The sequence below is a fragment of the Schistocerca americana genome, chromosome 3, assembly GCF_021461395.2.
Source record: "Schistocerca americana isolate TAMUIC-IGC-003095 chromosome 3, iqSchAmer2.1, whole genome shotgun sequence".
NCBI classification, from domain to species: Eukaryota; Metazoa; Arthropoda; class Insecta; order Orthoptera; family Acrididae; genus Schistocerca; species Schistocerca americana.
This window is the reverse complement of record NC_060121.1, coordinates 596,637,495-596,663,659: the sequence shown is the minus strand read 5'-3', so window position 1 is coordinate 596,663,659 and position 26,165 is coordinate 596,637,495. Positions and strand designations below refer to the sequence as shown.

The 26,165-nt window shown below is 42.8% G+C and overlaps 1 protein-coding gene across 3 annotated transcripts in view; it reads left to right on the top strand.

Moving 5' to 3' along the window:
• The window catches only part of LOC124607100 (RISC-loading complex subunit tarbp2-like), a 126,997-nt gene that overhangs the window by 8,418 nt on the left and 92,414 nt on the right, over window positions 1-26,165 (top strand). For all 3 annotated transcript variants that reach the window (XM_047139294.1, XM_047139296.1, XM_047139295.1), the window contains exons 3-4: window positions 6,336-6,468; window positions 20,660-20,820. In XM_047139294.1, the coding sequence (XP_046995250.1) occupies window positions 6,336-6,468; window positions 20,660-20,820 (294 nt within the window). The remainder of the gene's footprint in view (window positions 1-6,335; window positions 6,469-20,659; window positions 20,821-26,165) is intronic.

Sequence of the window (26,165 nt, the reverse complement as noted above, 5' to 3'; positions counted from 1 at the left end):
AATATTCACTTTTCAACATGTAGAGAACAATATTAACATGGGATACTGAATTTTGGTACTTCATTGCATTTGTTTACACAACTGACACATTTATTTGTATCTGTTGTTTGCTTCTGTGTTTTTCATGTATTTGTCCTTTGGGAGTATTCAGTTAAGCTTTGTTCATTGTCATGGGATGTAGCATCACTGTCTGCAGCTGGACTGAGCCAAGAAGACATGTCACTCTGATACTATCCATGATATACCTTAATTATTGTCTTGTACGGTCACCTTCATTCAAGTTTCTTGATGTAGTGGGCCTGCTAAGCAGTGCCACCAATTCTTGCTATCTTCATCTACAGAGGGTCGAGGGCTGGAAGAGAGCTTTGAACTTTTCAAGCTACTAAATGATGTAAACATCTTCCAGTAACTGTTTGCTGTATTTCATCTCCAATATATATCAACATTTACCACAGTGGGTGTACAGATTCTTGTGAATCGATAGAACAGATTGCCATCTCCAAATAGGTTCTTAGAACAGAATAGAATGGAATGAAATTTCTCTTAAGCTTCTTTCAACTGTTTTCGGGTGTTGATTGTCGGCAGCACCTCTTGTTCTGTGCCTCCAAAACAGCACCAAAGTTTACTTAAATACTGTACAAACAACATTTTTACATGAACGGCTTCCATTGGCTTGAGAGGAAGAAGTGTAACATGTTATTCTGAATGTACAGCACATCACACCACAGTTTCTTCTCAAATTCTGTTGAGAATAATTTCAAGTTTGCTCTTACAGTATATTTAATGTTCTCCATATTGATAGGGAAAGACTCCTCCACCTAATATCTCTTAAATTTTTCCACATTACACTAAAAGACATAATATATCCATAACTATTACAATTGTCTTATACTTTCACAAATCCTTTATGCAATAGCTTACTCTTATCAGAGACAGTGTGCGTCTTTTACACTAATTTCACTTCTGATTTGTTAAACAAGTTAATAGCACACGACACTCATGCTGGTGACAACACTAATTCCATCTACTGCAGCCAAACATGAATGTTACACTATTTAATTTTCACTGAGCTGTTACCGTATCACAGTCCCCTTTATGAATAATGTTTGCTTCCTTCCTTTACTCCCCTGCCTCTGTCCCCCACCTCCTGCTCCCCGTTTATGTGACATCACTCAAATGTATTTTAGATCACAATACAAATGATCCTTTAGCTTACCACACAAAAAAATACTGTCTGTGCCAGTATGTCTTTGTCTGCTACTGTGGATTACTTGTAACATCTCTCAACTTTACCTGTGAAAACAGGTTGTAGTTACCACAATGTGAATTTGAAGCCATTTTGACTAATTTTTGACTGTGACTGTCTCAAGAAATATGTAAAGGTTTTTTTAAATTACCGCTACCAGTCACAAACTATGTCAACTATTGTATTACTTATTTATTTAGCGACATGTTTCGAGGACTATACCTCACCTTCAGGCTAAATGGCATTACAAAAACAACTTTACAATAAAGTCTTACTGATGTTACATAGTCTTTTCGTAAATGCTGTGGTCATCTTCGTTCTTCTGGCGTGGCAGTCTCGTTGTGATGTGTTGAGGTGTTTCCATTTCCGTGGCTCTCTTGGTCACTGTTCACAAATTGTCACGAACATGGCAGTAACTTTGAAACATGATCACAAACAGTTCTGTAGTGCATTGGACCGCCATCTTGTCCACTGCACTACAGAACTGTTTGCGATTGTGTTTCCAAGTTACTGCTATGTTAGTGACAATTTGTGAACAGTGACCAAGAGAGCCACGGCAATGGAAACACCTCAATGCATCACAGTGAGACTGCCACGCCAGAAGAACAAAGGTGACCACAGCATTTACGAAATGACTATGTAACATCAGTAGGACCTTATTGTAAAGTTGTTCTTGTAATGCCATTCAGCCTGAAGATGAGGTATAACCTTCAAAACATGTTGCTAAATAAATAAGTAATACAATAGTTGACAAAGTTTGTGACTGGTAGCAGTAATTAAAAATATATATGAATAGAGGGAAGATAGAATTGGTACTCCTGTTGTAGAAGAATGAAATGAAAGGTAAGAAAGATACCCTCCTTGATGGGTTCATCAGTGAGATGCTATAGAATGAAGTGTGTGTGTCATACTCTACTGAGCGAACATGTCTCAGTGATACTTGTAAAAGCCCCAACTGATCCAGACTACACCCCAATGTGGAGCCAGTAGGTTGGGCAACTCTCTTTCAGTAGTAACTAGTTTTCAGTCATCAGTCTGCAACTCGATAGTCTCTTACTATATTTTAGCACTTGTCAACCCTGTCAGATGGCACACTATGAATTTCTCTCCTGTGCCAACCTCTCAGAGCAGCACTTGCAATCTTTGCCCTCAATTTTTTCCAGATGTATTCCAATCTTTGTTTTCCTTTATAGTTTTTACCTTCTACTCCCATCCCTTCTTCTTGTCAGTGTTTTCCACATATCCCTTTCCTTGCCAATTCTCCAGATGACCACCTTGTTCCTTACCAGTCCACTTAATTATCAACATACTTATGTAGCACCATATCTCAAATGCATTGGTTCTCTTCTTTTACTTTTCCCACAGTCCATGACTGAGCAAGGTGGCGCAGTGGTATAGACACTGGACTCGCATTCGGGAGGATGACGGTTCAATCCCGCGTCCGGCCAACCTGATTTAGGTTTCCCGCTCCAGGTAAATGCCGGGATGGTTCCTTTCGAAGGGCACGGCCGACTTCCTTCCCCGTCCTTCCCAAATCCGATGAGACTGATGACCTCGTTGTCTGGTCTCCTTCCGCAAACAACCCAACCCAACCCCCACAGTCCACGTTTCACTATCATGCAATGCAATGCAATGCTCCAAATGTACATAATCAGAAATTTCGTCCTTAAATTAAGGCCTATGTTTGATACTAGTAGTCTTGCTGTGTTCAGGGATGCCCTTTTTGCCAGTGCTAATCTGCTTTTTATGTCCTCCATCAATCATGAGCTATTTTGTTGCCTAGAAAGCAGAATTCCCTACCTTCATATACTTCGTGATCACCAATCCTGATGTTGTTTCTCACTGTGCTCATTTCTGCTGCTTCTAATTACTTTTGTGTTTCTTCGATTTACTCTCAATCAGTATTCTGTACATCACACTGTTCATTCAATTCGTCAGATGCTGTAATTCTTCTTAACTTACAATGAGGAAAGCATAAGTACCTCTGTACTTAGTGGCGTGCAGTACATACTTCACATGTTATATTACCTAAAACGCAACCATTATTCATAAGAGAAGAGGAAAGGTACAAAATCACACATACAAAGCATACAAAAGCAGTTTACTTTATTCAAAGCTTGTAAACTTTATCTACTAATGTATGTCCTTTATACTTAAATAATGTACTTTTCTTCTTATTTTCATGCTTTAGGGTAGGACAGTAAGAGATGGATGTAGATTGCAGACAATAGGGTAGTCGAAGAAATTGTTTCGTGGAGAAACTAAGTATGGAGTAACAAAGTGATTAACTGTGACTGCCATTGAATTTGCAAAGTGTGCAAATTCTCGTGGGGATTTAAATTTCTTAATGTTGTTAATATTGTAAGTCTTTTCTCTTGCCCTGCTTTAGGTTCAGTCATAAATACTGCTTTTGGATGTGATATATTGACTATTTTAAATGGTCCTCAGTGTCTTGGAAAAATTACTAGTCTCTCTTTTTTTTTTTATTATTATTATCTGAACTATGATGATAACCCTTAAACAGTACTAGTTCATCTATATTAAATGTGTTCATTGTGTTTCTTTAGCTTCTGTGTGTTTGTGTAGACTGTTGTCTACCATTTTATGTAATTCGAATATAATAGAGGGAAACATTCCACGTGGGAAAAGTATATATAAAAAACAAAGATGCTATAACTTACCAAATGAGAAAGTGCTGTTAGACACAGTAAAAAACACACAAACACACACACAAATTTCAAGCTTTCGCAACCCAAGGTTGCTTCATCAGGAAAGAGGGAAGGAGAGGGAAAGACGAAAGGATATGGGTTTTAAGGGAGAGGGTAAGGAGTTATTCCAATCCCAGGAGCGGAAAGACTTACCTTAGGGGGAAAAAAGGACAAGAATACACTCACACGCACACACACATATATCCATCCGCACATGCGAATGGATATATGTGTGTGTGTGTGTGTGTGTGTGTGTGTGTGTGTGTGTGTGTGTGTGTGTGTGTGCGCGCGTGCGAGTGTATACCTGTCCTTTTTTCCCCTAAGTTAAGTCTTTCCGCTCCCGGGATTGGAATGACTCCTTACCCTCTCCCTTATAACCCACATCCTTTCGTCTTTCCCTCTCCTTCCCTCTTTCCTGATGAAGCAACCTTGGGTTGCGAAAGCTTGAAATTTGTGTGTGTGTTTGTGTGTTTTTTATTGTGTCTATCTAACAGTGCTTTCTCGTTTGGTAAGTTACAGCATCTTTGTTTTTTATGTAATTCATGTGATTCTGTCGGTAAGTTACAGCATCTTTGTTTTTTATATATATTTTATGTATTTCATGTGATTCTGTCTTTATAAGTGGCCATTCAAATGATTTTAACACTTGTTCCTCAATAACATTGACAGGGGATAATCCTGTAGGCATGTCTGGTAGTTCGTTTGTGAGTCATCTGAGACTAAGTGATATGTTTCTCAGAACAATATGTTCTACACAGTCGCTTTATCTGTTTTGTTACTCATCCATGAGGGTTGGATTGAGGAAATACTCATATGTTTGACACCTTCCCGTGCTAGAAATTGCTTAAAACTATTACTTAAGATCTATTACTTATCTGTTAACAACCGACGAGGTTTCCATGTATCAGAAAAGTATTCTTTCAAACAGTTTATTACAATAATCATATTTGCTTGTTTAATTGGGTGTAGTTTTACATATTTAGACCAGAATTCAACAAGGACAAAACATAAATCGCTGATCTTCTACCTTCAGGCAATTGACCAACAAATCTGTTAGTTAAATCGTGTAAAGCCTTCAATATTATAATGTACAGTTTATGTGATACATTCATGTTATCTTCTTAAACTGTTTGACCAACATGCCATGTTCTTAACACTCTTCTGCTTAAATTTTTGAAATAATAAAGTTTATTTATATGTTGAAATCACTTATGTATTCCAAAATGTACATATCCTTTATGGATAAAGCATATTAAATCATTTTCTGTATCTTTTGTTAATTTCCATAATAAAACATCTTTGCCTAGTGTCTGTAGAAATTTTTCATCTGACAGTAATTGTATTTGGTTACATCGATGTAGCTTACCTCTAAAATATTCATCTGCCTTCAGGTCTTCTTTTATCCTTAAGGCTAACCTCCACACTTAATCATTGGTATAACTTAGAGGTAGAAAATGTATTGATAAAATAATGGCTGGTCCTCCTGTTCTAGTTATTTTGTTCATGCAAAATGACAGTTGTGACAATGCATCCAGCACTTATTTTGTAAACCCTTTATGTACACGATTTGTATTTGGTATCCCTAAGGAAACAATACCCATCGCATTAATTGGCTATGCAATAACCTACTTTCCACAAGGAATGCTAACGTTTAATGATCTGTATCTATGGTTATTTCAGAGCACCAAATCAACAATTGAAATTTTTGTATGCTGCATACAATAGCCAGCAGTTCTTTTTCAGTTGCAGTATAGTTGATATCATGTTTATTTGAACTTTTACTCGGAATGCAATGGTTTTATGTTTGTCTATCTCAGGATACCATTCACCTTGAAAATAGTTCTCATGTTATACCGTGTTTAGAAGCATCTGTAGCTAATTTAAATGCTTCATTCATTACGGGATGTTTTAATATTGGAGTGTTTACTAGAGGTTACTTAGTGTTTTGAAAAGTCTCCAAAGTCCCTTCCTTCCGTAACCACTTAGACCTTTGCTTTAACGTGACAATTGTCTAGGATTGTTCTTAGGTTGACCTTGTATATAGTGACGGGAAAATCTGACAACCCTTAGAAAGATAGTGTTTTACAATTTTTGGTTCTAGGCATTCTCTAATTCCCTTCATTCTCTCCAGATCTGGCCTTATCCCATGATTCCTACTAGATACCATGGAAAACTTCAGTTCCTCTGTTTCATAATGGAATACATCAGTTGTATGTTTCACCACAAAGTTCATTTTTTACTGGCTCTGTGTGTGTCTGTGATAATACTCTTAACATTCTTTCATGGTGTACTTATGTCATAATATTTTTTGTAACTAGTTGTTATTACTTCTACTTACATAGTATGCTGTTTATTAAACTATTCCGTATTTCTTTATTTAGTGTCAGGAGAAGGGGCAACAGAGGAAGAAGCAAGAGAGAATGTCCTTAAAAAAGTTAAAGAAATGGTCCGTCATTCGCCTGTTTCTCCATCTGGTGAGATGCTGTCAGTGGATATGAACTCAACACACTTCGGGTAAGTGTAATGAACGTAGAAGCCAACATGATCTAAATACTTAGGAAACAGCAATCATTGTGGGGAGTGATTTTTGCTGTAGCTGTTGGGAAAATAAGAAAGTGAAGGTACAACATTTACATAGGAAGAAAATGGAATCAAGAGATCTCACTCAGAACATAGTTTGAAGATACGGATGCAATGGAGAGGGATGCAATGTGTAGTAAAACTGGAAGTTGACATAGTGTGGAAGATGAAATGTAAAATACTAAAGTTAATGAAATACAAATGGAAAAATTAGTGTTCTGTTTCTTCAAAAGTCAAACAAAGGCCAGATATGAAATTTGTCGACAACTTCACAAAATGAGGGGAAAAAATTGTGCAAAGGGAGTGCAGAGGTCTAGAGCATTGGAAGCCAAAAAAGAGATTAACAAGAATTAGTGTAGCTGAAGACATTATCAACTACACTTTACACTTTTTTCCTCCATCTCCCTATTACCAGAAAAATGAACAGCAGTTCATAAAGTAAAGGGTACCTTAAACATATGAATGTCTTTTCCTGATCTACTTCCCAGTTTTTGAGTTTTAAGTACACAAATTTTGTTTTCTACCTTCTCTTTGTACAATTCAATCTGTTCATGAGATATAGCATACCGAAGTGGATATGCAAGTACATATTTGACAAGACTAATATCATGCAGAAGGAAAATCTGTTTTCCAGTAACAACTGCCCAGATGTTGCGTTAGCCGACTCAGTAAAGTTAACGAGCTTTAAATTATGTAAAACAAGTACAGATGAGGCAGCTAAACACCTAAAATACAGTGTTTCTATAAGTAAGTCATTCATTTTCAAAGTTCTGTATTTTACAAAATATCACATACACAAATATGATTGATGCTTTGTGTCCACCAGTTGTCATTACCTTGACAAAATGGTGACAAAGCTACAGGATCAACATTTCATCTCAGAGCTGAAGCAACCTTCCATTTATCTGTAACAATTAATCAGCAAATATGAGAGTGTGGTACTGATAATCCTCATGAAATTGTTGCGCATATTGAGATGTGCTGAAGGTTAAAGTTACCTGTGCAGTGTTGTGGACAAAGCTGTATAGACTATTTTTCTTCTGTGGAAGTGTCTGTCACAGGTACCTCATACATTACTACAAAACCACAAGTAACTGCTGATTCCGAGAATTAAATCTTCCAACCAGATGCACCCCCCTTACTCGTCCTCCATTGGAGCATAAATGTTTGTTGCTACCTGAATGACTAACTTCTGCATCCCTGGATTGAGTGTATTGGTGAAGATGATGAGGCTCTGTTCCTTTGCCCCTCCCTCACCCTAGTCACCTGACTTAATGCTTTGTGACTTTTTCTTTGGCCCCCCAAGGGGCTTGTCACCCTTAGGTGGGTTCGTGCTTGGCTACCATGGGGCCCAAGCTTTTGTAGCACCTTTCCCCTTCCATGCTGCATGTCTAGCCTCTTGTTATTCTTTTTCCCCTTCCTTTGGGAACATGTCTGGGATGTTCTTGGGAATGTGTTCTGTATTTTCAGTAGCCTGACATTGGAACAGTCTCTCCATGTTTTTTCTTTCTTCTTTCCCCCTTCTCCTATTCTTCCTCCAATTTGGTGTTTGAATTTCCTCTTTTTTTTCTCTTCTTCTTCTTCCTCCCTGTGTGCTACTGAAGGCTGGCCAACACGTATGACGCGTAATAGGTGATTGGGTAATGCTTCATTCCCAACTCCCGGTTTACAGGTAGGGTTCCCACGTACCTCCTGGTACAGGGCAGGTCCAAGGGAGGGGCGACTGCTTCAGCTGTTACTTTTGCAAATTGCCAATTTGTCCCTCTGTCAGATGTTTGGGAGGTGTCACCTGAGGTGTGAACAATCACGTAAGTCAGATGCACCCCACTCTGAGTGGGTACCCTCAGTTGGAAGGAGCATACCAACAAAGATCCTGGCGATAATGGGTGATAGTCTCTAAATGAGCCAATCACCTTCATCATTGTCTGTGACTACTAAATATAAACAGAATGAGGCCAATGATTCAAAGACCCTCCCAGCTGCCCCACAGTTGCTGAAGGAGGCCATTCCTTTGCAACAGTAAGTCCATTTCTTATTGAGAAAAGTGTTGATCAAATTGCTGGCCCTGTGAAATCCTTCTGTTGTTTGCACAATGGCATTTTGCTTTTGGAGACTACACTGATTCTTAAGCATAACAGTTGCTTGCAGCTTTGCTCCTTAATGGCTATCTTGTTCATGTTGAGGCGCATCGAATGCTGAAGTCCTTGCATGCTGTTATTTACACTAGGGTCGCTAGATGCTCTGACTGAGGCAGAAATTCAAGTGTACCTCTCTCATTGGAGTGTCATTCCAACCCATCGGGTGACGAAAAAGGTAGCTGCATCTTTAGTGCCCACATGAACTCTTTTTCTCGCATTTCATAGAGTAATGATTCCATCAAAGATCAAAGCAGGCTATGAAGTTATTACTGTCAGACCCAATGCACTGCTACCAGTGACATTGTTACGAAACTCAAATGTCCTGTCGACACCTGGTCATATGTGTAACCGGTGGTTGGGATGCTAATGAGGGCGATTGTCTCCATCTTCCTCCCTGCTGTATCAATTGCAATGGCAACCACGCAGCCTCCTCCTGATATTGTCCCATGTATCTCAATGAGTGGGCCATCCAGGAGATCCAAGTGAAGGAGAAAGTGCCATACCCCGTCACTCAAGTTGTTGGCTAGTCGGAAACCATGAATTTAACATCTGGCACTTACAGTGCTGTTCTTGCTACATCTCGCTCCACAATGGACATAGCAGATATGCAACCTCAAATTCAGCACCATGGTTGTAAAGTCATCCAGTGTCACAGTAGATCTCAGTCTCCTCTTCCTCCAACTGTGCAACAAGCCAGCAGACTTTCACCTCATGGGGTGAAGTCACGTGCTACACAACCGGCTGGCCGGCAAGGACAGAAGGAATACCTCTTCAAAGACTTTATGTCCCTCCAGCCAACGAACATCTGAACTGTCATCTGCCACTCGCAAAGGCTCTAAGAAATCAAACTAAAACGAATGGTCTTCTCCTTCCCCGACTCAACGATCTTCTTTAGTGGTTTTGACATGTGATACCCTCACCCAGCCAACTTCAGTGTCACCGGTGTGCATTGCCAACCATTTTTCTGCCCTGGATGCTGCAGACCGACAGAGGGAGAATGCCGATGCCTCTGTAGATCTCGTGGAAAGTGATCCTCTAGCTTCTGCACTCCGTAGCAGTGAGTCTTTGAAGGCTGGCACTCAACAACCATCCCCTATGGGTCCAGGGGTTAGAATAGGCCCGAGGTATTCCTGCCTGTCGTACGAGGTGACTAAAAGGAGTTCCACATGTTTCGGCCTTTGTGTGATGATGCCCTCGAGGGTTTGACCTCTGTTCTTCAAAATTTTCCCAAAGAGCGAGCCAATTGGGGAAGGGCACCTTACAAGGTGCATCTTGTCCATTGTGCATTGAGATTTTTAGCCTACTTTCTTGTTGTCGCATTGCAGTCCTGTCCATTTTCCAGCTCTTGGGCGAGGACACCTTCCGGGGTGTATTTTCCACCATGCACTAAGCAGTGTCGATTTCTGCCTTGACGATGACCATGGACTTCTTTGCACCTTATATCCAGCACGGTAGCCAGTGCGTGTGGTGGGGCCACCATGTACCCTGTTGGTTGTAGCCCCTGACAACACAGGGATCGCTCTGCTGATGCCTGCGCCGTTAACTCCCCACGTATGCCAAGGGATAGATGCCCATCCCCGTGGGGCATCGGGACTCCCCGGAATGGCCAACCTGCCAGGTGGCCTTTGCTGCGTCTGGGTGGCGCCCATGGGAAGGGCCTTTGGTCGGAGTGAGTGGCATCAGGACGGATGACATGCGATGAAGCGTAATCCGTCAATGGTGAAACACCAGCAGTCTCTAAGCAATCACGAGCTCAATTCAACATACAGAAGTATGATCCCAAATCGTTCCCCTCCCTGGCCACTCCATGGGAGGATCGTCAGGCTAAGGACGGCTGCGGATCTTATTCGCCACGGTACCTTGTATGTTAGAGAGCTGATGAGGAATCTTTCTTGATGATGAAGCCTCAGTTTTTTGTTGAGCATTTAGGGGACAAGTTAGGGGGTGTGGAGGGTTTGTCCAAAATGAGATCTGGGTCAGTCTTGATCAAAACAGCATCCTCTGCACAGTCTTGGGAGTTACTCGCTTGTGACAAGCTAGGGGATGTTTCTATATCCATCACACAGCATAAGAGCTTAAATATGGTCCAGGGTATCATATTTCACAGAGACCTTCTTATGCAGTCCGAGGATGAGCTGCGTGCCAATTCAGAGCAGTGAGGTGTACATTTCGTCCAGCGTGTCCACCGGGGTCAGAAGGATAATCAGGTTGCCACCGGTGCCTTCATCTTGGCCTTTGAGGGTGATACATTGCCCGAGAAGGTCAAGGTGATGGTCTACTGGTGTGATGTAAAGCCCTATATCCCTCCCCCGATGCGGTGCTTTAAGTGCTGGAAGTAGGGCCATATGTCTTCCCGCTGTACTTCCAGCGTCACATGCCGAGATTGCGAACACCCATCACATCTCAATACTCCCTGTGCTCCGCCTCCCATCTGTGTCAACTGCGGAGAGCACCATTTGCCTTGCTCGCCTGACTCCAGGACTCTCCAGAAAGAAAGGAAAATCATGGAGTACAAGACCCTGGACTGACTGACCTACACTGAGGCTAAGTGAAAATTTGAATGCCTTCATCCTGTGCATATGACATCATCTTAAGCTGCCACTACAGCAGTTGTGGCACCATCAGCTCCGCCAATCCAGGTCACCCCTCAGAGCCGGAAGACTACACCTGCCCCCTTGATGGTGGGGAGCACTTCCCTCCCTGTTCCTCCTGCACCACCCCTTTCGGGAGCAAATGTTGGGGATGTCCGTCCCCACTTCTAAGCCGGCTTCTCTCGCTAGGAAGGGGTCCCTTGGGTCACTCCCTCCCAGGTTTCTTCTAGTGGGAAAGACAACCCCTGCCAGTGGCTGAAGAGCCCAAAAGCAGCTGGTTGTAGAGCTTCACGCTCATCCTCAGTCCCAGAGATTGAGCCAGTGAAGTCCTTCCATCCAGGGAAACCCAAGGAGCAGCGAGAGAAATCCAAAATGAAAACCACGAAGACCAAGGAATTTGCGATGGCACCTACACCACCGCTACCTACAAGCTCTGCGGCTGAGGATGGGATGGAGATTTTGGCGTCCGCTGAGGACCTAGGTCTTGCCAGACACGCCGACACAAAGGATATAGACTGCTCAGGCAATAAATCGGTGGCAGCAGGTGACTGAGACGCAAACAGCCTCATCGAATGTGTCATGTCCCAGTCTCATATCATCACCCTCCAGTGGAATTGCGGCAGTTTTTTCCCCTCCTGGCTGAGCTGCGGCAACTGTTAAGCTTTACACCTGCTATCTGCATTGTCCTCCGGGAAACCTGGTTCCTAGCAATGCGGACCCCTGCCCTCCGTGGCTGTAGGGAATATTACAGGAACCGTAGTGACTATAATTGAGTGTCAAGTGGAGTTTATGTTTATCACCTAAACTCGGTCGGTAGTGAACATGTGCCCCTTCAAACCTGTCTTGAAGCTGTGGCTGTCAGAATAAGGACGACGCAGGGAATAACTGTCTGCAATGTATATCTTCCTCCAGATGGTGCACTACCCCTGAATGTATTAGCTGCACCGATTGATCAACTCCCTAAACCTTTCCTACTTCTGGGAGATTTTAATGCCCATTTTTTTGGGGTGGTACCGTGCTTACTGGCCAAGGCAGAATGTCGAAACTTCACTGTCACAATTCGACCTCTGCCTCTTAAATACTGGGGCTGCCACACTTTTCAGTGTGGCTCATGGTAGTTATTTGGCCATTGATTTATCAATTTGCAGCCCAGGACTTCTCGCATCTATCCACTGGAGAGCACATGATGACCTGTGTGGTAGTGACCACTTCCCCATCTTCCTGTCACTGCCCCAGCATCAGACACTCGGTCGCCTGCCCAGATGGGCTTTGAACAAGGCAGACTGGAGAACTTTCACCTCTGCTGTCACCACTGAATCTCCCCCACGTGGTAACGTCGATTTGTTGGTTGAGCAGGTGACTAGCACAATAGTTTCTGCGGAAGAAAATGTGATCCCTTGCTCTTCTGCGTGCCCGAGGTGTAAGGCAGTCCCTTGGTGGTCACTGGAAGGTGCTGAAGCAATTAAGGAGCGTCGGCTAGTTCAACAGCGGCATAAGTGGCACCCTTCCTTGGAGCAACTCATAGCCTTTAAATGGCTCAATGCCAATGTTCGCTAACTTATCAGACAGCGGAAGAAGGAGTGTTGGGAGATATGCATCTCCACCATTGAGTGCCACACATCACTTTCCTAAGTCTGGGCAAAGATCAAACATCTTTTCAGGTACCAGGAACCAACAGCTGTCCCCTGTGTTCAAATGGCGAGTTATGTACCGACGCAAATGCGATTGATGAGCACTTTGCTTGAGCCTCTGCGTTGGAGAACTACACCCCCCCCCCACCCCCCCTCCCAGCCTTTTGCACACGCAAACGGAGGCTGGAAGGGAAAGTCCTGTCATTCACTACATGCGGTGTAGGTGATTAAACATCTCTCATCTGACTACAAGCGACATCTTCTCTTCACCTACAACCGGCTCTGGTCTGACGGCATCTGTCCATTGCAATTATGGGAGAGCACCATCATTCTTGTGCTCAAACCTGATAAAAACCCGCTTGATGTGGATAGTTATTGGGACATCAGCCTCACCAACGTTCTTTGTAAGCTGCTGGAATCTATGGTATGTCGGCGGTTGGGTTGGGTCCTGGAGTCACGTGGCTTGCTGGCTCCATGTCAGGGTGGCTTCCGCCAGGGTCGCTCTACCATTGGTAATCTCGTGTCCATTGAGTCTGCCATCCACACGACCTTTTCCAGACAGCATCTGATTGCCATCCTTTTTAACTTACGTAAGGCATATGACATGACTTGGTGACATCATATCCTTGCGACATGGTATGAGTAGGGTCTCCGGGGACCACTCCCGATTTTTATCGAAAACTTCCTGTCGCTCTGTACTTTCCATGTCCAAGTTGGTGACTCCCATAGTTCCATCCGTATCCAGGAGAATGGAGTCCCGCAGGGCTCTGTATTGAGTGTGTCTCTATTTTTAGTGACCATTAAAGGCTTCCAGTTTTCAGCCACAAAGTCGTCAGTCATGCACTTCTGTTGGCATCATACCGTTTATCTGGAACCCGCACGTTACCGTAATGACAATCCACTCACTGTAGTGGAGACGTATCAATTCCTAGGACTGGTTTTCGACACTTTATTGACTTGGCTCCTTCATCTTGGTCAGCTTAAGCAGAAGTGCTGGCAGCACCTCAATGCCCTCCGTTGCCTGAGAAACACCAATTGGGATGCAGATTGCTGTATGCTGCTGCAGCTCTACAGAGCCCTTGTCCAATCCTGAATTGACTATGGGAGTGTGGTTTATGATTCGGCAGTGCCTTTAGCATTGCATTTACTCGATCCTGTGCACCACTGTGGGGTTCGATTAGCGACAGGAGCTTGTAGGACGAGTCCGGTGACCAGTGTACTGGTGGAGGCTGGTGTCCCTCCACTGCAGATCAGACGTGCACAACTGCTCGCCAGTTACACAGCACACATTCATAGCTCCCCTGAGCATCTGAATTACAGTCTCCTTTTCCTGCCCGCGGCAGTGCATCTGCCGCATCGGTGGCCCAGATTGGGGCTAACGATTGCGGTTCACGTGCGGTCCCTTCTCTCCAAACTGGTGTCCTTCCCTTTACACCTCTACTTGCGGTCTGGTCACGTACGCCTCCATGGTGTACGCCTCGGCCGCAGCTTCATCTGGACCTTCTGCGTGGCTCTGAGGACTCTGTTAACCCCACTGCTCTCCACTGTCAGTCACTTCCTCTAGATTCTTGACATGTTTTGGGCCTCTGAAGCGGTATACACCAATGGCACAATGTCTGATGGTCACGTAGGCTTCGCATATGTTCATGGAAGACATAGTGAGCAGCACTCCTTGCCAGTTGGGTGCAGTGTTTTCACTGCAGAGCTGGCGGCCATATCTCGTGCCCATGCCCTGGCGAGTCATTTCTCCTGTGTACTGACTCATTGAGCAGCGTACAAGCTATCGACCAATCTTACCCTCGCCACCGTCTGGTAGCCTCCATTCAGGAGTCCATCTCTGCCCTGGAACAGTCCCACCATTCTGTGGTGTTTGTGTGGACCCCAGGACACGTCAGAATCTCTGGCAACGAACTTGCTGACAGGCTGGCCAAACAGGTGATGTGGAAACCGCTTCTGGAGATAGGCATCTCCAAAGCTGATGTGCGTTCTTTCTTACACCACAGGGTTTTCCGGCTTTGGGAGACGGAATGGCATAACAGCACGCACAACAAACTGTGTGTCATTAAGGAGACTATGAATGTGTGGAAGTCTTACATGCAGGCCTCTCACAGGGAATCAGTTGTCCTCTGCCAGCTCCACATTGGCCATACGTGGCTAACGCATGGTTACCTACTCCATCGCAAGGACCCACCTCAGTGTCACTATGGCTCCCAAATGACAGTTGTCCACCTCTTGCTGGACTGCCAACTTTTAGCCACTCTGTGACAGACTTTTAAATTTCCCAGCACCCTGCCTTCGGTGTTGGGTGACAATGCCTCCACAGCAGCTTTAGTTTTACGTTTTATCCATGAGAGTGGATTTTATACTTCTATGTTGGTTTTAGCACATATCCTTTGTCCCCCTGTGTCCTCCACCCTAGTGCTTTTAGGGTGGCGGTTTTAATGTGCTGCTGAGTGGCTGGCTTTCCCTTTTTATTTTCGTGGGTGGCCAGCCACTGTAATGTGCTTTCATCGCTTCTGTTTCTAGCGTCTCTATTATTTTCTTGTCCTCTTTTGTTTCTTTTAGTGTTTGTTGCCTTCCCTTCGTTGTTGTGGCTTTTCCTTTCTTTCTGTTTTGTGTTATATGTTTTGTCTGTTTTATTCTCACACTTGTGGCATTGTTTTATTAGGAACAAGGGACTGATGACCTAGTAGTTAGGTCCCTTCTCCCGCCTTTAAACCGACCAACTCAGCAGTCACTGAGAATACATTCCTTCATTTTTTTCCCTCCTCCCCTTTCCCTGTCACGACTATCCTCTAGTTGATCGTTCGCAATCTTAGATGTAATGAGGAGGAATTACTGCTGCACTTGGAATTGCAGCATCCACTTTTCCTCTTTCTCCAGGAAACAACATTCCGTCTTCACCATCGCTTTGATCTCTCGCATTTCTTTCTGATCTGCTTTGACCTTCCCCCTGGGGCAGCATTCTGTCTCATGGGGGAGTCATGCTGTTCATCTTGAATGACATTCGTAGTCAAACCATCTCCCTGACTGTCCAGTTTCAAGTTGTTGCACTCTGCATTTTCCTTCCTCACTTCACCTTCCTTTTGTATTGTTTACATCCATCCATCTTCAGTGTCACCAGACAGACTTCCTCCACCGTATTGGGCAACTCCATCATGCCTTTCTGCTGCTTTGTGACTTTTATGCACACCATCCAATTTGGGGCTCTTCCAGAACCTGTTAGAGAGATGCCCTCTTGGCTGACCTTATCACTCAACTTAACCTCATTTGTCTTAACACGGGAGCACACATGTTCCATTCAGACTCCATGCACACCTCTTCCCATTTGGACCTCTCATTCTGCACTGCCCACTTGCCTATTTTGAGTGGTCCATTCTCTGTGACATGTACTCCAGCGACCATATCCTGTGTGCTGTCAGTTTGCTGACTCCTACTCCACCTACGTGCACACTGAACTGGCAGTTTTCTAAGGCTAACAGGAGGCTTTACTCCTCCCTGGCAATCTTCGTTGAACAACCTTCCCCTAGTTGTGGTGTCCGGATAGACTATCTTTGAATGTTATCCTTACAGCTGTAGAACATTCTATTCCTCGCACTTCATTTTTACCACACCGTGTCACGGTACGTTGGTGGACTGAGGCGTGGTGTGACATAATTCGTGCATGGAGATGTGCTCTCCTGGTTTTTAACCATCATCCTATGAAGATGAACTGCAGTCGTTATAAACAGTTGCATGTGCAGTGTCGTCGCGTTCTTCTGGAAAGCAAAAAAGCTAGCTGGGTTTCATTTACTAGTTCTTTTAACAGTTCCACTCCCTCTTCCATCATGTGGGACAATCTCTGACAGCTATCTGGGACCCAGGTCCATTCCCCATTTTCCGGCAGATGATGTCATTATGGACCCAATTGCTATCTCCATACTTTGGGCCGCTTTTTTTTTTGTAGAGATTTCAAGCTCCACACACTATCACCCTGCCTTCCTCCATCAGAAGTGGAGGAGGTGTAGGCGATAACCTTCTCTTCTCAGAAACGTGCCACTATTACAGTAAGAAGCTAGATCATGTTCTCACTTCATCCTCATCCTCTGCCCCAGGGCCAGACGATGTTCACATTCAGATGTTGCAGCACCTTTCTGTAGGGGCAAGCATTTTCTCCTTCAAATGTACAATTGCATCTTGGCAGAGGGCACGTTTCCCAGATACTGGCATGAAGCCAGTCATACCCATACCTAAGCCCAGTAAGGACAAACGCCTTCCTTCTAGCTTCCGCCCCATGCTCTCACCAGCTGTGTTTGCGAGGTGCTGACATGTGTGATTCGTGCCTGGCTGGTATGGTGGCTAGAGTCTCGCAATTTACTAACCACTGCAAATGTGTATTTCGAGCACACTGTTCTGCTGTTAACCATCTCGTCACTTAGTCAACCCACATCATGACTGGTTTTCTGTGGAAATGTGGCCATGTGTTTTGATTTGGAGAAAGCCTACAACTTCTGTTGTCCTCCGTAGTCTCTACACGTGGGGCTTCTGAGGCTGCCTGTCCCGTTTTCTTCAGGAATTTTTAAAAGACAGTGTTCAGTGAGGGTTCTGCCTTGTTGGACCCTTTATGCAGGAAAATATTGTGCCTCAGCCAACCATGCTAAGTGTCGTTCTCTTTCCTGTAGCCATTAACCTTTTATGGCCTGTCTCCAGCCAGGCATCTCCGGCTCCCTTTCTGTTGGGGATTTTGTGGTCTATTGCAGTTCTCCACAGACTTGTCCCCTCGAGTAGTGTCTTCGGCATTGTCTTGAGCATCTTTACGTGTGGGGCATCGACAGTGGCTTTGCTTTTCCATCACAAAACAGATGCTACCTGCCACTTTCCTAATGGGTGTGAACCCTTTACAGCCTTGGCTTCATGTGGCTGCTCGTGTTCACCTTGGCCTTCATTCATTTCCTAAGGACACTACTCCAGACTCGTTCTATCACTGTAAGTTTCTCGATCTTCACACGGAACTTCGTGATAATACCTTTGTGTACACTGACAGCTCTCAGGCTGACCATGGTGTTAGGTGTGCCTTTGTCATTGGCACTGACAATTTTTGGGATCTGCTTCCGGAACACTGCTCAGTTATTAGTGGGGCTCATCGCTCTGTATCAGGCCATGCAGTACATTGGTGACACAGGCTTTTCAATTGTCATTCGCTCAGACTCACTCTCTGTGCCCTTCAGAGACTCTGTGGGCTTACGCTGTCCATCCTTAGTGGAACGGGTCCAGGAAAACTTTCACTTGCTCACTCTTGATGGAGCCATTGTGCTGTTTTTGTGGGTCCCTGGTCACATCAGACTGACAGGAAACAAGGCCGCTGACACTGCTGCCAAGGCTGCAGTCGTCCTATCTTGGCCTGCTAGTACTTCAATTCCCTCTGATTATCTCTGTGTTGCTGTCTGTCATCAGGTGGTGTCACTTTTGCGTGACCATTGGTCTTCCTGTCGTGGGAACAAACTCTCGGGGATTAAACAACCCCCAGCAGCTTGGCTGGCCTGCTCTTGGCCCTCTTGCCCTGAGGAGATCATTTTCACTAGGTTGAACATTGGATACTGTCTTTTTAGCTATCACCATTTGTTAAGTGGTGATCCGCCACTACTTTCTGCTCATTGTCCTCAACCTTTGACGGTTTGCCATTTCCTGACAGAGTGCCCTTTTTTTAACCACTTACACTCTAATTTATGTTTGCTGTCTGAGTTATCGGCCATTTTAGTAAATTATGAGTGGGTTGTCAATCACTGTGTGCTGTGATGACCATTGATAGGATGTTGCTGCATAAGGTATGTAACAAATTTGAGTGCTGCTTGGATGTGTGTTTTGTGGTCAAAGGGTACAATTGTAGGAAGTTTCTAGAGTGCAAAATGCGCACTTGGTGAGCTTATGGCTCCATTCATACATCACTCATATTTGTGCTTGTAATATATTAGAAAATATAGAGCTTTGAAAACAAATCGTTTGTAGTAGGCCGAACAGTGCTTATGTAAGAGCTGGTATTCAACATGTCATTTCACAGGTAGCTCTCCCTTTGATAGTATATGTTTTGCCATTTGCAAGGTTGGTATGGTTGCTGGAGGGAATTGGCAACCACATCTACACACACACACACACACACACACACACACACACACACACAGCATCTAATTCCCTCAAATTCCGGGAAGGTGGGCCGATAAGCTCTGACGCCGTGTCCAATCACATCAGAGATGTGTTGGATTGTGTTCAGCTCTGGTAAGATGGGACAGCACAGCAATGGGAATTCACCACTGTTTCTCGAACCATCCATAACACTCGTCTTCTTGTCACATGGCACATTATCTTGTTAAAAAATTTCACTGCTGGCGGGTAACATGATCATCACAAATGGGTGTACATGGTCTGCCATCGTGGTGCCTTGCAAGAGCTCCAGTGGACCCATGGATGCCCATGTGACTGTTTCACAGAGCATAATGGAGCCACTGCCAGCCTGTCTCCATCCCACAGTACAGGTGTCAAGGAGCTGTTCTACTGGAAGATGATGGCATGACGAAGGAGGTATCAGGATTCATCAAACTGTGTAGCACTCTGCCACTGCGCCAATATCCAGTGCCGATGGTCACGTGCCAATTTCAGTAGTGGTTGCCAAAGTCGTGGTGTTAACATTGGGATGTGCGTGGGTTGTTGGATGCAGAGGCTGTCATTGGGGGTGTTAGGTGCACTGTGTGTTCAGACACACTTGTACTGTGCCCAGATTTAAAGTCGGATGTTAGTTCTGCCACAGTTTGCCTCCTGTCCTGTTTTACCAGTCTGCCCAGCCTATGAAATGGCCGCTCAACCTCATGATGTCTGGATGTGGTCTCACCATGGTGTTGCTACATGCTGAAAACGCTCGTCACAGCACTCGTCGAACACCTGACAAGGTGTGCAGTTTGAGAGATGCTCATGCTGAGCCTGTGGGCCATCACACTCTGTCCTTGATCAAACTCAAGATAGTGTGCCTTCCCCTTTTTACACATTGCCTGCATACTCGCTGATACTACAAGAACCACGCATTTGTCTTGACTAGCAAGTCATTCCTCGGCAGGTGACACTGCCGTCGCCTGGATGGGTTTCTATTGATGGAAGGTCGGTGGTCGTAATTTGCTGATTGATCGGTGTAGGTGATGGTAAGAGGGTGCAAGGGGCAAGTCTTCTAGTGGGGGCAGTCACAGAGGCAGCGCACGTAGGGGAGAAAAATATGTGCAGCAGGAGCATAGGGTCTGAAAGTATATTGCAGAGATTGAGAGGATGATGAAAAGCTGTTCTAGGTGTGGTGAGAAAAATATGACAGAATGGACCTCATTTCAGGGCTTGAATTAGGAAGTCATATACTTGTTGAAGTAGCTGATTAATACATTCGTGAAAACAATAACACTGAGTGACAAGAGGTGTACTAGTGAGTTGTTTTTTATATATAGGGATTGAGAGTATCTAGATTGGAGGTGATGCCCTAAGAAATTTGCTTTTGAATTGGGCTGTTTGGTACATTCAAGGCCTCGCCAGTCCTTTTTCTTCACCCATCAATCTCACTGGCTCCAAAAGCTTGCAGATTTTAATATTTTTGTATGTGTGTTGTCCTGCCATCATTTGGTGAGTAGATTTTCATTATATTCTTTGAAATTTTTTGAGTTCGTGTTTTATCCTAAACGGAAAAAACTTAAACATTTTTTGGGATTTTGTGTGAGATTATAGAAATGCAATATTTATTTATTGTTTTAATTTTCAGATCAGGAAGACCAGCAAATGTAAATATGGTTGGAAGACTCCAAGAGTTTTGTGTAGCTAAGCATTGGCCTCTTCCTGTATACAATTTAGTAAACGCTCAAGGCCCTTCACATATGCCTCATTTTCACATGATGTGCAGTGTCAGAGATTTTGTGGCAGTGGGTAAGTTGCATCTTGTTGCCCCAAATAAATACTGGTGTCGAAACTTTGTAGTACAAAATGTTTAAATATGTTGTTGAAAGGTAACTTTGGCTACTAACTTACTTTCAAAGCATAACACAAAATATTGGAACTGTTTGTAGTTGAATGTCACTTTACATTTTCTCCATTGTTGTAGAAGTGACATTGATGATTTTTGCCTCTTACATTCCAAATAGCTTCATCACACATGAAGGAACATAACTGCAGTAGTCTAATTAAAGGAATGGCATACACTTGACTCTGGTTTTATCTTCACTATATTACACGAGGATCATTCAGTAATTAAAGAAACAAATTAATCTGGAGAAAAAAGTGTTTATTTTTTTCAAAGCAATACTTTTTCTACTTTTCAACACAATCCCCTTGAACATTTATGTACTTGTTCCAATGGGACAAGCTTTTTTATTCCGGATGCAAAGAAATCTTTATCTCGACATTTGAACCAATTTCTCACAAACTTTTTCACGTCCTCGTTGTCCTGGAAACTTTTCCTATGTAATGCCTCCTTCAGTGCACCAAACAAAAGGAAATCACTAGGTACTAAATCAGGACTGTAAGGGGGATGAGGGGGCGGGGGGGGGGGGGGGGGTGTACAGGGTGGTGACAGGAAGGGCATCCAGCCACCCCTTCAATTAACCACACCAAATCTGACCGTAACCATGCCGACCTTGCGAAAACTGCGGGACAAAGGCACAAGCAAACGAATGTTGACACATCAGCTGGTCAGGGCTCATCCCAGTGATGTCAACTTAGAGCCATAAAAGTATCAACCTTGCCCTACTAACAGTTTTTTCCCAGACCAATTGAATGACCCTTGTAAAATAAAGCTTGACAAACTTTTACATACCCACTTATTGCAGACTGACTTCATTGCAGATCCAGACTATCTGGACACTTCCTTTGACTCAAGACTGGACTCGACAATATTGCACAGAAGTGGCAGGCTCCACAGATTATAAATCAGCGTAAAAAAATCAAGTTTATGAATTATTGTTATAAAATATAATTAAACTTACAATTCAAAGAGAGTGTGTGTGTGTGTGTGTGTGTGTGTGTGTGTGTGTGTGTGTGTGTGTGTGGGCGCGCGCGCGCGCGTTTGTGTGTGTGTGCGCGCGCGCGTTTGTGTGCGTAATTCTGATGAAAGCGTATTTGACCGAAAGCTTATTTGTTTGACAATATTTTTGTTGTGCGTATCTGTGACTCGCATCTCCACTATATGGTGAGTAGCAATCTATCCTTTTCATAATATTCTTGTTATTCCGTCCTCCATTTGCCATTGTCAGTCTTACATTTCCTAGAGAGGTTTGTATTACAGGGTCAAATCTAAAAACTTCATTATCTGGGGATAAATTATCCAAACCTAGAACCCTGTTACCTAACAAGATTTCAGATTTTTAAAAAAGTGTCAGAGTTCAGAGTTGCCATGCCAGTGTCATATTGATTTATCTGCAGCATCTCAGATCATTTGGCATGGTTTCCAGACTTTTGAAAAGTAGTAAAAAACTCTTCTGTTGGTGTGGTCTCTTCATACGTGTCTGCTAAACACACTTCAAAGACCTGTGATTTGCATGTACTGCATGTCTACAATCTATGTAGGAAGAAGTGCCACAGCAGTTAAAAGTGAAGTGGCTCTGTCTGTCAGTGACTCTAACCTGTACTTTCCATTTTCAATGGCACTTAGCTACGATAACTCAATTTTTGTTCAAAATTCCTTTGTTGTAGATTTAAACACTGTCGTTATATTTCTTATAGAAGGGCTCCAGTCAAAGAGAACTATAGTAGATTTTTAAAAAAGTGTCAGAGTTCAGAGTTGTCATGCCAGTGTCATATTGATTTATCTGCAGCATCTCAGAGGAGTAAGGTTAATGTGTGAAAGCATCCAACAGCTTGATGGGTTGTAGAAGAGCCTGTGGAACTAAAGGGTCACAGCTATTGCAGTTTTGCTGGTTACTATTGTGCTTTCCATTGGAATAAGGTTTATTATTTATTGAGCACAAGGCATTTGTACTAAGAGCATGGATGACTTCCACGATCAGGATATTGGACTGGTGGCTGCATCAACGGGATCAGCCAGATAACTAGCACCATCTTTAATGAGCTTTATGTCATTGTCTTTTTGTTAAGAAACCTATCCACAAATGGGGGCTGTTTGCAAAGAAGTTAACCACAAACAAGAACTGAGCTTATATATGACACACATGTTTAAAGTTCTGTATCGGACAGATAAAATTGTTGCTCTGACTAATTATTTGGCCAAAAACGTCAGTATAAACTTCCTATTCCCAATAAAATATTTAAATGTGTTTTTAAAGACTTCATTTGTCTGGCCATAGTATGGAAAGTTACTTTACCATTATTGAACTTGTTTTTAAAGATATTTTAAATCCATCTGTGGAATTACAAGAAAGTGTGCAGTTTGTCACCAAACATATTTCATTTTATTAATATAGTTTGAAGAGCTCCTGAACAAAAGCACCCTATGAGACTGTCAGCTATGAAAAGGAATTACACCCTTACTTGGAATCACCAACCGTTGATGATGATAAGAGCATCATAAATACCCTGAAGAATAATAAAGCTCATAGGGAAGAACTCTTGAAGTATGCGAATGAGAATACAGTCGTCGAACTGATACAAACTGGAAGTAAAATTTGGAAAGAACAGCAACTTCCAAAAGGATGAACATTAACGCTAATACATCCTGTACACAAAAAGGAGATAAATCGGAGCCTGGGAACTACAGAGGAAGATCATTAATACTAGTGGCCAGTAAAAGCATTGCTGAACAGAGTAGATAAGCAACAAAATCCACAAATTGGTGAGTACTAAAGAGGCTTCAGAAAGAGAAGATTATGCGCAGAACAAATTTTAAATCTGAAACTGGTAATCATGTATCAAAAGCAGAGATGAAAAATTTTCGTTCATGCATTTATAGACTTTAAGAAAGCTTAATATTCATGAGATAGACGAACATTGTTCCAAATTTTAGAGGAGATTAGTTTGGATTGAAGATTCGGTGAACTGATTAAACAGACTCTAAGTAACACAATATCCAATGTAAACTTCAGATGAAGTCTTTAGAAGGTCTTAGAGATTAAAGATTAAAACTGGATTGAGACTGTGTGCTTGATAAGGTGATCATTGTTTGGCAATGAGAAATGAAAGGAGTGGGTGGAATACAATTGGGGGGGGGGGGGGGGTGAGAAAAGGAATATGGATAGACCACTAACATTCGCAGATGGTATTGTGATATTGTCAAAATCATGCAACTAGAGAGACAAGCAATTAAAGCAGGCCTGTAGGTCTCTATCAAGAAGACGTAGTATATGACATAGATTAAGGCGGCTCCTGGGTGGATGATAGTAGGCGGAGGGAAAATTTGGAAGGTGTAGAGGTTTAAATATGTGGGAGTATCAATAGAAACTGGGCTAAGAGAAAAAGAAGCAATGGAAGCACGAATAAACAAAATGAGCATACAAAGTAAATAAGGTCAGCAACAATAAGAAGAATGATTCAATCAGTACAAAACTGAGACAGTACCAGACAATGATCCATCCTAAAGCCTTATATGCAGCAGAGAGTTGTGACCTAGTAAGAATGAAAGTACTTAATGAGACTAGAACTGGTGGAATGGAAGATTCTCAGGAGGATATTGGGACCTCGAAGAACAGAAGATGGTTAGTTTAGAAGACAAGTGAACGAAGAATTGTATGCCAAGATAGAGAGAATCTTTGACAAAATCAGAGAATGAGCATGTTTTTCAGACACATCCTTAGAATGGTCCATGGGAGGTTAGCACAGCAAATGATAGTTTCTGGTGAACAAGAGAACCGGAATATGCTGGACCCAAGAGGTACAGAGGGATTTAGAAGAATTCAAAATACAGGAACAAGAGATGTACAACACAATGATTATAAATTTAAAAAATTCGGGCTTTCACAGGTTTTGAGGGCTGAACTAGACCCAGATCAATATAACCATGGGCAGAAGAGCGATGGATGTTGCAAAGTATGAGAATGAAAGAATATTCGACAAGGAGAAAGATCAGAAGAGACGAAGTTGACTTGAATTAACATGGTCCTCAGGTAGACAAAACAAGAAGAAGAAGAAGAAGAAGAAGAAGAAGAATATAAAATATCATTAGTGGTGGTATTTTAATTACAGTTCCCACTTGTTCATTTCTGTGTTATCTTCGTCTTTGGAATGACTGTTTTTTTTGCATAATCCCACATTGATTTGCAGCACTACACATTTCTTGAGGTGAAATGCAACACAAACAGTAATGGGCTGTATTACCACATTTCATCTCGTACTTCATTGTTTGAGTAGTGAGAAATTTCTCTCCTGCCAAGATAACATCAGTACTTTCTACATAACACTGCAAATGAACTTGACAGAGAGGATGATTCAGGGTAATTACAACAAGCACTTGTAAACACAAAATTGTGGATAGAGGTCAGTATATTGGAAATAGTGGTAGCAATGGGTTTTTGTAAGATACCTGAATCCATATGTCCATTCAATGCAGCTCCCTTTGCAAAGTTTAATTGGAAACTGGAAGAGGTGGATATGCATCCACTGATGGCAGGAAATCCTGTTTTATTTGAAACTGATTGTCATCGTTAAGCATGACACTCACATCTAATGTTAAGTCCAGTGAAGATAAATTGCCAGTAAAAAGTAGTTATGTTGTTGTGCTCAAATGAATTATAGTATAGAAATTTTCAACAATATGGAAAGGACAGAGCTGCTCACTACATACAGGAGGAGTTGTCGCAGACAGTCACAATGAAATTGACTGCTAAAATATTAAAGCTTCGGACAAAGTGCTTCTTTCGAAGTAGAGAACGCACATGCATTCACACAAAAACAACTTGCACATATAAGGCCACTGTCTCTGGGTACTGTGACAATTTGTGCTGACCTCCTGTGTATACTTTCGATAGCCTCCATTAGTCCTATTTGATACTGGTACCTCAACTTAAACAATGTTTTAATATGGAATGCCCAAGGAGACAATTACGTTTTGTGGCTGTTCAGGATTTTTTGCTATTTTGACTGTAATAAACACATTCTGCAGTGTTCATGTCTGGCATGCCAATGTGAAAAAATTTAAGAATTCGGCTAAGTAAAAAAATGTGCATTTTAGACATTCATTTACTTGTAGGACAGGTCCAACTTGAAATTCTGGGTTCTGCACTCTGTTGTTCTTTTCATTTTTACATACTCTTTCATTGATTGTGTCAAGGTTTGTGCTTATACTGATGCATTTGTATTTTCAAACATTTGTGAGTGCTACACAAATT